This window comes from Talpa europaea (genome assembly GCF_964194135.1).
Source record: "Talpa europaea genome assembly, chromosome: 9".
NCBI lineage: Eukaryota > Metazoa > Chordata > Mammalia > Eulipotyphla > Talpidae > Talpa > Talpa europaea.
This window is the reverse complement of record NC_140076.1, coordinates 15,518,569-15,533,829: the sequence shown is the minus strand read 5'-3', so window position 1 is coordinate 15,533,829 and position 15,261 is coordinate 15,518,569. Positions and strand designations below refer to the sequence as shown.

The 15,261-nt window shown below is 40.0% G+C and overlaps 1 protein-coding gene across 6 annotated transcripts in view; it reads right to left on the bottom strand.

The window, feature by feature from the left end:
• Window positions 1–11,065, bottom strand: part of WDTC1 (WD and tetratricopeptide repeats 1) — a gene marked incomplete at both ends in the record, with an annotated part of 30,807 nt that extends 19,742 nt beyond the window's left edge. For 4 of the 6 annotated variants that reach the window (XM_084243015.1, XM_084243018.1, XM_084243017.1 and 1 more), the window contains 2 exons: window positions 9,444–9,527; window positions 10,958–11,005. In XM_084243015.1, the coding sequence (XP_084099141.1) occupies window positions 9,444–9,527; window positions 10,958–11,005 (132 nt within the window). Of the gene's footprint in view, window positions 1–9,443; window positions 9,528–10,957 lie in introns of all 6 variants that reach the window. The other 2 variants (XM_084243014.1, XM_084243016.1) reach the window with 2 other exon arrangements.
• Between the last annotated feature and the right edge of the window lie 4,196 nt (window positions 11,066–15,261).

Below are 15,261 nucleotides of genomic sequence, written 5' to 3'. Positions count from 1 at the left end.
ACACAAAATAGTCATAATGAATCTTTAAAATCAGTGAGCCTACCCGGACTGCAGAGAACTAGAAAGATGTGTGTATAAAAGGAACTTGACCTGAGTTTAAAGATGGAGGAAGGGGCATATGAGCCAAGAAATGCAGCAGCCTCCAGAAGCTGGGACTTGCAAGGAAATGGATTCTACCCTGCAACCAGAAGGAACAGAGCCCTGGCAAGACTATCATGGTGAGACCTGCTAATCCGATCTTCAGGACTGTAAGATAATAAATGTGTTGTTGTAAACCACTAAATTTGTGGTAATTTGTTATGGCAGCAATAGGAAACTAATACAGAACTCTGCAATCATTATCTTGTTTAGGAAACAGGTATCATTACTCATTTCCTGGATAAGAAAAATCAATGCTGAGAGAGGTTAGGTAACTGCTGCGCTACTGTGAGCTATCATAACAAATGTGTATTTGGTCTTCATCCCAATTTCTGGCACAGAGTTTCTAAGGAAACCCTGGGATTTCATAAGTGATAAGAGCAGAAAAGATATCTTGATATTGATAACAAACTCCTTTTACCACACCTGAGTTTGTTAATAAGGTTACTTTTTATTTTTTTATTATTTTTTTAAAGATTTATTTATTTATTTATACAAGCATTGGGTACAGTCAGAAGCGCGGGAGGGTGAGAGAATTCACCAGAGCCAGAGCGGGGAGCAGAGCAGGCAGAAGGACCTAAGTACACTGCTGAGGGGAGCAGTAGGCGGCAGGAGAGGTCTGTGCGCCATGTGGGACCCTCCTCTGGTGGCCGGGGGCAGCCGGGGATCCCCAATAAGGTTACTTTTTAGAAAGTATGCAAGGATGAGGCTGGTTGATAGGAAAACCAATCACGTGATTGGAAGGTTGGAAGTTCCAGTGCTCCCCCACACTTCCAGCAGGGGAGAGGGATTGGAGGCGAAACCAAGCACCAAAGATGAATGATTCTATCAATCAAGTCTGTGACAGGGCCACCATAAAATCCTAAAATGGGGTCCCCGGTGGCACATTGGGCTGAGCGCAACACCGTGAAGCTGTCCACAGCCTGTGCAGTGTGGGTTCAATTCCTGGCTGGCCAGGGAGATACCCAAATGGCGCCACAGACCTCTCCTGTTGTGGCCGCTACTCCCCTCAGCAGTGTATTTCAGTCCGTCTGCCTGTTCTGCAACAGGCTCTGCCTCTGGTGAATCCTCTCACCCTCCCGCGCCTCTGACTGTACCCAGTTCTTGTATAAAAAGAAATAAATCTTAAAAAAAAATTCCTAAAATGAGGTTTGGAGAGCTTCTGGGTTGGTCAACATGTGGAGATTAGGGGAAAACAAGCTAAGAGGGCATGGAAGCCCTGCAGCCCCTTCCCATATAACTTGCCCTATGCATTTCTTCCATCGGACCATTCCTGAATTATATCCTTTAATATTAAACCTGCAATCTAAGTAAATGTAAAATGTGTTTCTGAGTTCTATAAGCCACTCTAGCAAACTAATAGAACCCAAGAGGGGCTGCTGGAGCCTCTGATCTCTGCCTCTGTGGCTGGGTCAGAAACACAGGTGATAACCTAGGAGTGCAAAAAACATCTGCACTGGGAGGAAGGATCAAGCCCCTTAAGCTGTGGGATCTGATGGTGTATCCAGGTATATAGTGTCTGAATTGAGTTAAACTGCAGAGTACTCAGCTGGTGTCAAAGAATTGGTTGGTGGTATGGAAAAAATAAACACACACACACACAATGGATCTGCCTAATGTGGCACAGCTAATAGTGAGAGGAAGCAGAAATTTAACTCAAGAGCTTAGATTCTTAAATACTACCTGAGACATGCATAATTCCAGAATTATTACACAGCAGTCCTCAAGTGACATTGTTTTGTTATGACACTGATGAGGGAAAAAAAAAAATCCTATTGACTTGAATGAAAGGACTATTCGAGGAGCTGCTTTCATTACATTTTGTTTTACTTAAAGTCAGTTTCCAAGAATCTATGAATGATGTTAAGTGAGGACTTACTATATCTGTCTTCAGATCAGCAACCACTCAAAGTACAGAGACAAAGGTCAGCGTGGACAAACATAATACTTAAGATTCATGATGCAAAACAGCTTGGAGAAAATATACAAAGAAAGCTCAAGCCAGATTTCTATAAAAATACAAAGTAACTACTGACAAAAAATATTAATAAAGGGCTTTATAAGTAGAAGCAGGCTTGGGAGGCTATTACCAGGAACAGAATGTTTATGAGGAGTTATTTTGACCTTGATAAATAGGTACACAATCTGTAATTTTGTTGAAGAATACAGTGGAAGAAAATATGCCGATGAGATAGCAGAATTAAAATGTGATTAAAAAAGAAGGGGAGAAAACCTCAATCTTTTATGGAAGTCAGAGGAGGTACTGGGACTGCTCAGAGACGGCCTCTAGAAAGGGTGCGCCCTGGAGCCCTAGAAATATTTCTACTTGGGGTGAGCCTTGGCATGTCAGGGACCTTGAGGAAACAAAGTACACAGAGAAAATCTGTGAGAAAAGCTCCAAATCTCACTTAAATTCTACGTGCAACCTAACTCTTAGTTCTTGCTTAACTTTAGTAAATATTGATTATAATGCTATTTTATTATATGTCCCTATAATTTGCTAGGTAGCATGGTATATGGGAGGAGAAGGGGGTAGGGAGAAGTATTTTATCACTAATATTACTTAAAATTGTATGTGCATAATGATGACAAAAGCAAGTGGACTTTTAGTTAGTTTTACTGCTGCTTTTAAATTCCTTACAGATAATCATATGCTGTATAGTCTGCACAATTGCCCCCATCTTGGAATGCCACTGATAGGTATAATATTAGATATTTATACACAAGATCTCATTATCACTCCCTTTTTATAGGTAAGATCAAGTCTCAGAGAGATTAAAGAACTTACTGAAGATCACAAGAATCATAAATGCCCAGATGGGAATCCAGGTCAATATAACTCAAAAGTTATTCTTTGACTGTGCTGGACTACCTCAAATGCCATCCTTATTTCCACTTGGACTAAAAAGAGACCTTATTGTTACCATAACTTCAAAAAAACATTTGGCAATTTCATGAAAAGCTAAACTTATATCCTAAGAATATCTTAAAAAAAAAAAAAAGCTTAAAACTGCAAATAACCCAAATAGTCATTAACAGGAGAATGAATCAACAAAATGCAGTATATGTAGTCAGTCATACAGTGAAATACTGCTTAGCAATAAAAAGGAACAAACTATAGGGCTATACAACAACATAAGAAAACAAAAACAAAAAGAAGCCAAATACAAAAACCACACACTATGTAACACCATTTACATAAAGTATAAGAATAGGTGAAACTAATCTATGGAGACAGAAGCTACAGAAAGTTGTTGCTCTGAGGTAGGAGGACTGACTGGGAAGGACACCATGGGAATTCTCTAGGCTGATGAGAGTGTTTTCTGTCTTATTGTAGGTGGAAGTTATACAATCTAAGTCATCAAACTCAATACTTGAGTCATATGCACCTCAATAAAGTGAGGGAAAAGGTCTTAATAGGAATAGTAGTAGACTGAGCACTACCTCACCATGTAACAATAAGTTAACAAAATGAGAGGCAATACTCTACCTTTCGTATATGTTTCAGTTTTTATAACTACCTTGTGATGGAAACATCATTCCTATTCTCATTTTTCAGATGAGGAAAAGGTTAATATCACGTATGTGTAAACTGGCGTAGGCATAATGTGAACTAATGTCTGACAGATTCCATGTATTAAGATTGCACAGATGTAATATTGTAACAGAATGGAGCAAGTCCTGAAGGCAAATAAAACTCTTGGAATATCCAGACATCTCCATAAAATCTTACCTCTCATTGCTTCTTTAACCTAATTCAATAGTTTCTCAACTTTTAGTGTGCTAAGAATAACTATACAGAGTAATAGTGATAACTAAAACTGGTCCTATCCTAAGCTTTACATAATTTCCCTAGAAAATTCATTAATTGTCCATAAAGCACAGTAAATTTAGTTTCACGTATACAAATTTCTTGAGCAAATTCTTTAATCCCTCCCTTGCCTATCTTTCTCGTGCTCTCTCACTCCCTCTCCACACACACACACACACACACACACATACACACTCTCTCTCTCTCTCTCTCTCTCTCTCTCTCCCTCCTAAATCATTTCATTGTAAGTTGCACACTTTAGGACCTTTTACTCACTTAACTGCTTCAATATGTATTTCTAAAATCAAGTATTGTGTCGTTCTTTTATTTAACCAGAGCACATTTATCAAAATCAAAATTTTACACTGATACTATTATTTAACATAAAGTTCATATTCAAATTTCACCAATTGTCACTAATAATATCCTCTTTACTTTCCTGTTCCAAGAGCCAATCCAGGTTCCTGCATTTAGCTGTCATTTTCTTTTTAGTCTCCTTTAATCTGAAAAGTTTTTTATAAAAAAATGACATTTGTGAAGGCTATATCAGCTATTCTAGAGAAATGTCTTTCAGTTTGGATTTGCCTGATTATTTCCCCTTGATTTAGATTTAGGAAATGTATTTTGACAGAAATACTACCTAAGAGATCTTGTGTCCTTCTCAGTACACATTATTGGATCTCACGTATGACATGATGCTTCTGTCTTGGTTTAGGTCGTATCTACCAGGTTTTTCCACTATGATTGCACTATTTTGTTCTTTGATATCGATGAGTAACTACTTTTATATTGTGCAAATATGCTGTCCTCCATCAAATTTCCACCCATTGTTCCAATCGCTCCCTGATTATCCTTGATCAAATCAATTACTGGTATGATGTGGGAAGATATTTACAAAATTATGGTTTTTCAATATCATTTCATTTAGTGGTTTGCAACCTACTGGAATAAAGCACGGTCTCTCTCTCTCTTCATTCTTCCCTCACTTCCCTTACCTCTTTTCTCCTCTTCCTCTCCCTCCCTTTCTCTTACCAATGCAAATTCAGATATTTTTAATTCAATGGTTTTTAATTCATTACTTTCATTATTCATCCTGATGTTCAAACTGTCCCAGATTTCAGCAACATGCCCTTCAAGCTGGTTCATATATCCTTGTGATAGCCTTTCATTTTTCGTAAATTTCTTTACTTTCTGTTTATCTTCTGGAGTAAGAGCTGCAGGCTCATCTTGTACATTTCCAGTCCCAGACCTGGAATCAATTATTTCAAGGACCCATGGTTACTAGTGGGGAATGGTACTGAGAAACCAGTGACTCATAGTTATTGAGGTGTCATTGCTTCTGGAGCTTTTCAGTAGAGAAAGCTGGAAACAATATGTAAGTGTACATTAGTATATATGTTTTTTAAAATGAGTTCATACTGGGCCTCCCTGGTGGCAAAGGTGGTTGAGCGCAGCACTGTGGAGCTGTCAGCAGCCTCTGCAGTGCCAGTTCGATCCCTGCCAGCCTCTGAGCAACCCACATGGTGAGCAGACCTCTCCTGTCTCGCCCGCTGCTCCCCTCAGCAGTGTGTTTCTTCAGTCTGCCTGTTCTGCTCCCCACTCTGTCTCTCGTGAATCCTCTCACCCTCCCGCACATCTGGCCTGTATCCCAGTTCTTGTATAAAAATAAAAATAAATCTTTTAAAAAAATAAATAAATAAAATGAGTTCATACTGGTACTACTAATTCCACCGTGTTATCACTGAGATTTTTCCTATTCCATATCTCAATTTCTCTTCTCCCACTGAAATGGAAACACTGATATATAAACACTATATTTGTTATATATTCTTATTGATATATTTATTCCAACACACTGATTTTTATTCATTTGCTCTGTTCTACAACACAGGCACAATAGTTACAGAATTGCTACAGCAACAGGGCTACAATGACAAATCTAACTAGAGTTCAGTCAAGATTTCTTTAAAGTTCATTTGTCTTTAAATATATACGGTAAAAGAAAATATACAGCAAATACTGTGTTCAAAAATTACCTTTGGGTTTGTTGGCATCTGCCTCCTTATCTTTGTTGATTTAATTACAATTTTTTAATGTGCAGAACCTCAACATGGTTGTAAAAGTAAAAAATTCTACAGAAATGTCCAGAGAAGGCTTACTCCCCTTTTCCTACCCCCTCACCTACACCTTCCACTTCCCAGAGGTGACTGATTTCATGGTTTCTGCTTATTTATTCTGTTTGTGTATGCAAACACTATGTACGTAAATTCTGATTTCCCCTCTTGTGTTAACCCAAAAAGTATATTAAAATAATCCTTAAAGATATGGAAAAGATATTCAATGTCACTCATAAGGGAAATAAAACTTAAAATTACATTACAATATCATATTTCATTTGCCAATTTGGTAAAAAATTCAAATGCTTAACCACACAGTCTGTGGGTGAGCTGTGGAGAAACAGGCCTTGCAATTGGGAAGGCAAAATGGTGCAACTCTCGTGCAGGGAAATTTGGCAATATCTCAGAAAACATATACATTTACCCTTTGGTCAGCACTACCATTTCTAGGTTTTTACCCTAAATACAGAGTTCTAGCAATATAAAATCAGGTGCACAAGGTTATTCATTATATATATTGTCGTAAATAAAAACCAGTAGAAACAACTCTAAGAGTCTATATATGGGAAATTCAGGATAAATATTGGTACATCTATATAACGTGGTGCTACGTGGCTGTGAAAAATAACTTTAAAAAAATAGAGAGAGATCATCCCTTAATGATTCTTCATTCTTAACAAGAATTCCAAGTCCAGTCAGGTACCCTTCTGAGACCCCCCCTCTGTTCTCTTCTTACATACCACATCATGTCTTCTTTCCTTATCCTCCTAAGAGCCCATGATTAATTACCACAATCATTCTCTTACAAACAGACACTCCCCAACCCTGGATGACCCACTGTATTTTCAACTTTTCCTTTCTCTGTTGAGCCATCCCCTTGAGAACAAAAATGCTCATGTCTCTCTAATCTAAAAAAGTCCTTCCTTGATGCCAATATCACATCTAACTACAGCCTTCTCTTTCTCTTCCCTTTCATTACCAGTCTGAAGCAGTAGTCTTCATTTGATATTTTCACTTCCTCACTTTCCAGTAATACTTGAACTCATGTCTGTCAATACCATGTGCCACAGAAATGGCTTTGCCACAAGGTTACCATTATAGCTTCCTTGCCCTAAATCTATGAGCACTTCTTAGTTCTTACTTGATCCTGGCAGTATCTGACAGTGCTAGCAACTTCCTTGTCAATGAAACTTTCTTCTTCTGGGTTCTGCCACATCATCCTGTTTTCATTTTAGCCCCCTTTTTTGCTCTTTCTTGATAATGATACCCTTTGTATATTCTCCTTTGTCCACCTGGTCCTTATGTTGGCCTTCTTTATAGCTCCATCTGAGTCTTCCTTCCTATTCCCACATTCTTTAAAGGCAGTCATAACTTGCTTTCCTTGTCTCAACCTACATGCTGCTCACTGCTGTCCAACTGACATCTCCAGAACATACCTCTAAACTAGTTCAGATATCCCAACTGCCTATACAAGCAGTGCTAGACAACCCACAGCCTATGGCTCCAGAACATCCTTAACCAAGTTTATCATCTTTTCCTTCAAATCTATTTTCTCGGGCCTCCCCAGTGGCGCAGCGGTTGAGCTCTGGGTTGCGAAGCTCCCCGTGGCCTCTGCAGCGCCGGTTCGATCCTCGGCTGCTCCCCAGCTGCTCCCCGGCCACCGGAGGAGGGTCCCAAATGGCGGCAGACCCCTCCTGCCACCCGCTGCTCCCCTCAGCAGTGTACTTCGGTCTTTCTGCCTGCTCTGCTCCCCGCTCTGGCTCTGGTGAATTCTCTCACCCTCCCGCGCTTCTGACTGTACCCAGTGCTTGTATAAACAAACAAACAAACAAACAAATAAATAAATAAAAATACATAAAAAAAAAAATCTATTTTCTCTTCAGCCCTCCCTAACTCAGCAAATACTACCACCACCAGCCTGCCATTCAGGCCAGAAACAGTATCTGTAATCTCTCTCTTTTCCTAACTTTCTACATTCAGTCACCAAGAATTCTGTTAATTCTACCTCTTAAACGTCCTTCAAATTCACTGTCTTCCCTCCACCCAAATTACCACGATCTAAGTTCAGGTAACTCATCATTTATCCCCAAATCACTGCCTCTTAAATAGTCTGTCTCCAGTTAAACCTCTACAATCTTCACTTTGAAGTCAGGATTATTTTTTTTAATAGCTTATCTATGATCACATTGTTCCCAAAATTAAAAAACAAAACAAAACAAAAAACCACCATTCAATGGCTCTCCACTGGCCTTCAGATAGTCCATAGACTTCAGCATAGCTCACAATGTCCTTTATCATGAACATCCCATCCATATTCACCTCACTAATCTCATCTATATTCTTTTTCCACATGTATTCTGTGATCATCTGTTCCCTTGAACTCAATACCCTCTACTCTTTCTTGCATTACTTAAATGCTGTTCCCCTGACTGGAACACTTTTTCTCTCCTAACCTCCCCCAAATCTAGCTAGCTCCTCCCATCCATCTTTCAAGTATCAACTAGGTTATATTTGTCTTAGGAAGCCAAAGTGAGATTTTTCTGGCCCCTTATGTTTCACTCATTTGTGAAATTTCTCAGATTAATGATGGACAGGGCTTCGCTGGTGGCGCAAGGGGTTAAGTGTCAGCACTATGAAGCTATCCGCAGCCACTGCAGCATGAGTTCAATCCCTGGCCAGGGAGGTGACCCACATGGCGCAGCAAACCTCTCGTCTCACCCGCCGCTCCCCTCAGCAGTGTATATCAGTCAGTCTTCCTGTTCTGTCTCTGGTGAATTCTCACCCTCCCGCACCTCTGGCCTAGACCCCAGTTCTTGTATGCATAAATAAATAAAATAAATCTTAAAAAAAAAAAAAACCAAAAACATGATCATGAGGAAGAAAAGGGAATGGAACTAATATTATGGAGTTTCTCTGTGTTAGGCATAGTGGAAAAGATGAACTTCTTGTTCTCCAAGGACTGCACGGAATAACACTGGACAAAGTACTTGACGTTTCTACACTTTTTAAAAAAAATACCTATACCCTATCTACCTCCCCACAACATTTCTTTGAAGCTAAAATGAGAAAGCATAAATGTGTATGTTTATGAAAACATTTTGTAAACTCAATTCCTGTACAAAAGTAAGAATCATTATAGTCCAAGTCAACAGTAAAGACAGTGCTGTGCAATTCAACAAACTTCCCCAAGCACAATGCAAATAATATGAGCAAAAATAAATTTCTGCGTGACCAAGTCAATCGCTCATCTTGATTCAGATGATTTATAATAGAACTGCTGGAAAGGAGAGGTAGCCTTCAGGTATGACTTATAGAGAAAAACAGAGAGCAGAAAAACAGAGAGCATCTGCATCTAGCATACACAATGCATCTCTCACCTGTAGCTCTGCTTCGAGGCCTAGTCGCCGGATAAAGGGGTCAGTGACATGGTAGCGCCGCTCAAAGCTCAAGGCACCCCGCTCCTAGAGGACAGAAACAAACTCACAGTTTCATTGGTTCAATTCAACATGATTTGCTATGTACCTGTTATATATGCAGCGCTGTGCTGGGCACTGCTGGAGTTAGAAAAGATAGCAAAAAATTGGTATAAAAAATTAGTATAGCAGGAGCTATTCTACGTATACTACACTTGGAAGGGATTAAAGAACAATAGTAGAGAGTATATAATTAAACACTAAGTTAAGCTTGTTGGGCCACACACAAAAAGGAGGGAATAACAAACAGGGAATACTTCCCTATTTAGGCTGACTCAGGTGGGCAACATCTTTAGAACACACGTATATACAAAGGAAAAACCACCTACATGGTCCCTCTAACTCTATGATTCTGTGCCTCTAAGAAATGATCATTGCCTTTGAGGGCCACCATTTTAATGCAGTCATAAAAACCACAAATGGGCAAAGCTCCAAAATGATTCAGGGATGCAAGGGAAAAGACACGAAACACACAGACTCATATGCACCAAGTACATGGCTCGTGTAGAGCCATAACCTCAATCCTTCTGGGAGGGGACCACAACTTAAGCTGCACATCACTTAATTTTTAAAACATTTTTATCTAACAAAATTTTCTAGCACTTAATCTTTTCTAAGAACTTTCTTGTGTTTTTTGAATTTTATTCTCAAGATCAGCCTGCATACAGACAGACATTATCATTTAACAATAGAAACCAAGACACAAGGAGGAAAAAACAAAGTTTTACAGGTAGGTAGTTAATTAGGGCAGTGGTGAGATTAAGTTCCTGACCCCAGTTTGGGGTTCTTACTACAGAACTATCTTATATCTTGGTCAAATCTCTTGCATTAAACCCCCTTGCTTTTTTACTGAGGGTTCCCCTGACAAAGCCTGGGCTACCCCATGAAAGAAACTTGAATGCCCAGACACCCATTTATTTCATAGCATTGGTGTATTTTCTATGTACAAACTGTAGAGGACAAGTGCAGGCTTTGATAAGAGACTCTTATAGACGAGAAAAGAAATCTAAGCTGAACTGGAACAAAGACTCTCCCAGTGTCTGTTACATGTACAAGCTGACAGCTGCACCAACATGAAGAAGTTGTTTTCTCCTGCTGAAGCTCACTCCCACAACATGCATACACAGAGATGTGCACACACATGGACAATACGCTGATGGCTCCCCTCCCTCACTGGCCTCCATTAATCTCAGCATCCCAGGTACAAGGGCTTAGACAGAGGTGTCCCACAAATTCCATTTTCTTAGGTAAATGTAGACAGGAGTCAAGAGACCTTGATTCTAGTCCTGGGTCTGCCACTAACTAGTTATATGGTTTTAGGCAAGTCACTGACTCTACATCTCAGTTTCTTTGGTTGTAAAATGAATCTGTGGGGAAGAAAGGACTTCAAATTCTGGTTCAGAGATGTGGCCGCTTACCTTGATCTGTCTACAGATGAGGTCTCTAGTTATGTTGACTTTTGCCATCTTCTCTTAATGAGTTCAACAGAAGGAAGCTATAGAAGGATCTTCAGGACCCTTGAGCATTCCAGCCAAGTCCAGGTCCACAAGACACACATTTAATTACCTGAAAAAAAAAAATCATCCAACCTTGGAGGATGGGATAAGACAGCTTCAGAGGCCTGATTCCACTTCTAAAACAGCCCACCAGTCAACCTAACGAATTGGCTACTGCCTTTGATTAATGGCGTGCTCGATGATGCTGAAAATGGTAGTGATAAAAACCTCTGAAATGGGTAAAGAGGATGGGGTGGGTAAGAGAGATAATGACTCACAGTCACAGGTATCAGAGCAAACACTGAAGGAGTCATATATGCTTCATCAGAAAAATGGGGAGTTGAATATGAGTATGAAGGAAGATAGAAGCATATCTGGAAGTTAAGAACAAAGCAAAAGGCCAGAAAGATGTTATTTCACTTGGTCAGTATGCATCTGTGGCAATCAGTCGGAAACTTAATTGTTCTTCAAATCTCTGACCCTAGCTTTGCTCTCCCAAAAACCTAATCAGTGATCACAAACATTCAACCCAACAGAGTCACAGAATCAAAGAGTGGAAAGGAAATGTAATGAGGATCATGTCCAAGATCCAACTGGATAAAGAAATCCCTCTTCAATATCTTAATAGGTAGGCTTTGAGTCTCACAACTTCTTGAAGCAACCCATTCCTTTGTTATATAACTTGGATCTCTAGGAAGATTTAGTAATCTCATTTCTAATCTCATTATCACAGATTTTGCAAAGGCAAAAAAATTAAAACCACCCAGGTTTCCAATGATAGAGGAATAGCTAAAATAATGGACAACCATATAATATCATATAGATATTAGAAATGCTACTTACACAGGAAAAAATGTTTATATCATATCAAATGTTTATGATAATGTGTTGCTTTTTCAGCAAACACTATTAGTACAGCTATATTTAAAAAAGGAAATATAAAAAATTAATAATGCGCTCCTTGGATAATAGTTTGGGTTTTTTTTTGACTTTGTGATGTTTTCAATAAAAGTACATTAAATCTGCAATCAGGAGAAAATCACTTATGGGGAAAAAAATAAACAAGTTAGTTTTAAAAGAAAATTCTGCCTTCTATTGGTTGGTGTTGGTTCTACCTCTGGAGCCACACAGAAGGGCTAATCTCTCTTCCCCATGATGGGCCTCTGTGCTGTGATGGTGGCTGTCAGAATCCACAGGATGCCTCCCTGTCAACCCTCCAAAGCCGCACCTGGATCTCCTGGCCTTGGCTTTCCATCAGCTGGTCTCCTGCAGATTCCAAGCACACCCTCCTGAAATCACACCTGATCTGTGAGCAGAAGCCTTCCTTTTCTTTGGCATTTAACCACAAAAGGAAACGCTCTACATAACACTATGTTAATGCAGATTTTTTAATGTTGTTATTTATTTATTAAAGATGTGCTTATTTATTCAAGAATGGGGTTATAGGCCAGAGGCACAGAAGTGGGGAACAGAACAGGTGGATTGACTGAAATACACTGCTGAAGGGAGCAGCGGGCGATACAGGAGAGGTCTGCCGCACCATGTGGGTATCTCCCTGGCCGGCTGGGATCGAACCCACGCTGCAGAGGCTGCAGATAGCTTCACAGCACTGTGCTCAACCCACTGCACCACCTGGGAGGCCCCAAATACAGATTTTTTTCTTTAGTGCCAAGCACACAGTAGGACGATAAAGAACATGCTGTCTGATTAGATGTTCTCATTTGGTCTGAGTTCTTTGGGGCTTACGCCTCCACATATTTGGGGAGCATAATATTTTAAAAGGGCAAGAACCTACCCTTACAATGTAGAAGCTATCTAGCATTGCATCTGAGTAAGCACAAAACCCTGTAAGCACCATGAACACTCATAAATACCAGTTAAAAACAATTCCGTGGTGGCTTTTTCAGAGGCCTTTGACCATTAAGTAAAAAATATGAAAGTGAATAAATTGACACAAGCTAAACACTGGTCTGCAAATGTGTCTACAGCTATGCCTTGGGGCATAATGGTCAGAGGCAAAACAAAAGTAATTTCTTCCACTGAGGGGAAGGAGGGGGCAGGAGAGAGAGGATGATAGGGTGGTGGCATTGGAGAGTCGGTGGAGGGGAGTGAGGCAGATGTACATATGTAGGTGTGAGGCTGTGTTCCCAAAATGAGTTCTATCAACTAGTTATTAGTTATGTAAACTAATAAAACCTGGGGGGAAATGACGGTATTCTGACAGTTAAAAAAAAAATTCTCCCACAATCACAATACGGGGTGAAGCTTATTGTAATGGAAAGACTACCAAAGCCAATGAGTACATCTTGTCTTAACTAAGACCAGTTATGTTACCGTCCCATCTCTTCATCTCTCCAAGTGTGTACACACTCCTGGGATCCACATACTTGGAATGTGCCCATTCCATGTACCCATTCCTGGGATTCCTGGGAAGTGCTGGGCCAAACACAGAAAGGATCACATAGGCATCACCAGAAAAAGGCTCATTTTTTACTAGTGCCCTTTTCCCTGGAGGACTGCTGGGAGAGCCAAATGAAATAATCTAAGTAAAAAGGGTTTTTCTTTACCATATTTTGAAAAGAAGATAAATTTATCTTTAACATGTTGACAAATACTATACACTTCTTATGTACTAGGAATTGTATGAGGTGCTTTGTATTTATTCATTCAACAAAGGAGCACAAGAAGTTTCTACTATACACCAGGTATTATTCCAGGTCCAGAGGTACAGCAGTCAACGAAACAGGCAAGTTCTTTCCTCTCACAGTACTTACATTCTAGCAGGAAGGGATAGATAATACACACCAATACAAATAAGAATATATCCAATAGTAAAAAACAGATTTAAAAAAAAAAGCTGCTATGAAAGTGAGCGATGACCAATGTTAAACTTGAGGTCTAGAAGTGGACATTTATACTTTGCTGATTGTTTCTATATTATGTTAATTCCCCACCTAATGAGTCTGGCAGAAAGCAGTGTGCCTTCCCACTAGGAAGTGAGTGGCAGAGACTCAGCGTCTTATCTGAGGCCACCTTGCAGCAACAGGGTATGCATATGGCCCAGGCTATGCCAACCATCCCAGAACTTAACTGGGATTTGGTGTCAAAATATCCGAGGACATAGAGAGTCTATGCTGGCAGCAAGGGGTGGCTACAGAAGTCATTAAGGTCCAGAGCAGCAGATGATAGTTGTGGGAGTTGTAAAAGTAGTAGCAGTGTCCTCACGGACTAATTCTGTGAATGACTTTGGCTGTGGGTCCTGGCTGCTACCCAGATTCTCTTATTCCAGCCCATTCTTTAAGTTTGATTTCGTGGCCTTCCCTGATACTTCGTGAGTTTCTCTAACATCCCTTCAGTAATCAGCCAGAGTTGCTTTTTTTTGTTTGCTTTAAGATCTATTTATTATTTATTTATGCATACAAGAACTGGGGTGAAGGCCAGAGATACAGGGGGGCAGACAATTCACCAGAGACAGAGAGGGGAGCAGAACAGGCAGATCTACTGAAATACACTGCTGAGGGGAGCAGCAGGCGACACAGGAGAAGTCTGCTGCAGTGACTGGCGAGAGCATGATAGTGCTGAGACTTTAACTCCTGTACCACCAAGGAGGCCCCAGACTTGCTTTCTGTTGCTTATAAATACAAATCTTGTCTGAAAAGATGACATTTAGGCTAAAATATGAAGGACAAGCAGTTACAACAAGCTAGGGAAGGACCCTTCTGAGGTGAGACAACTTATGCCAAGGCTGTAAAAGAGGGCTGGTTTAAAACACTTGTATGCTATTACTATCATCGTTTTACAGATGAGGAAACATTCTTTTTCACAACGTCATGCAGCTAATAAACTGGAACTAGAGCAGGGACTCAAGCCCAGAGTTGTATGTACACTTTTAACCTGTGGCAAATAATTCCTGGAGTAATGATCACAATGAGAACTCACCAAAAGAGCCAAGTAAATTGTTGTTACTCATTCATAAATTTCCTGAAAATATTAACTGAATACCAAGTATCAAGCATTGTGCTAGACCTGGGGGAATGCTGAGATAAAAGACATAGCACCCCACTAAGAGGACACGGAATCAGAGGCAAGGTTTGGCTTTAGCTAAGATTGATATGTAGCATGGAGATAGGAAAAGGAACACGAGTGGCAAAAAGCTAAGAAACCGAACAAGCAAAAAAACAAAACAAAAACAAAACAAAAAAAAACCCCAATTCTGGGCCTTCCTG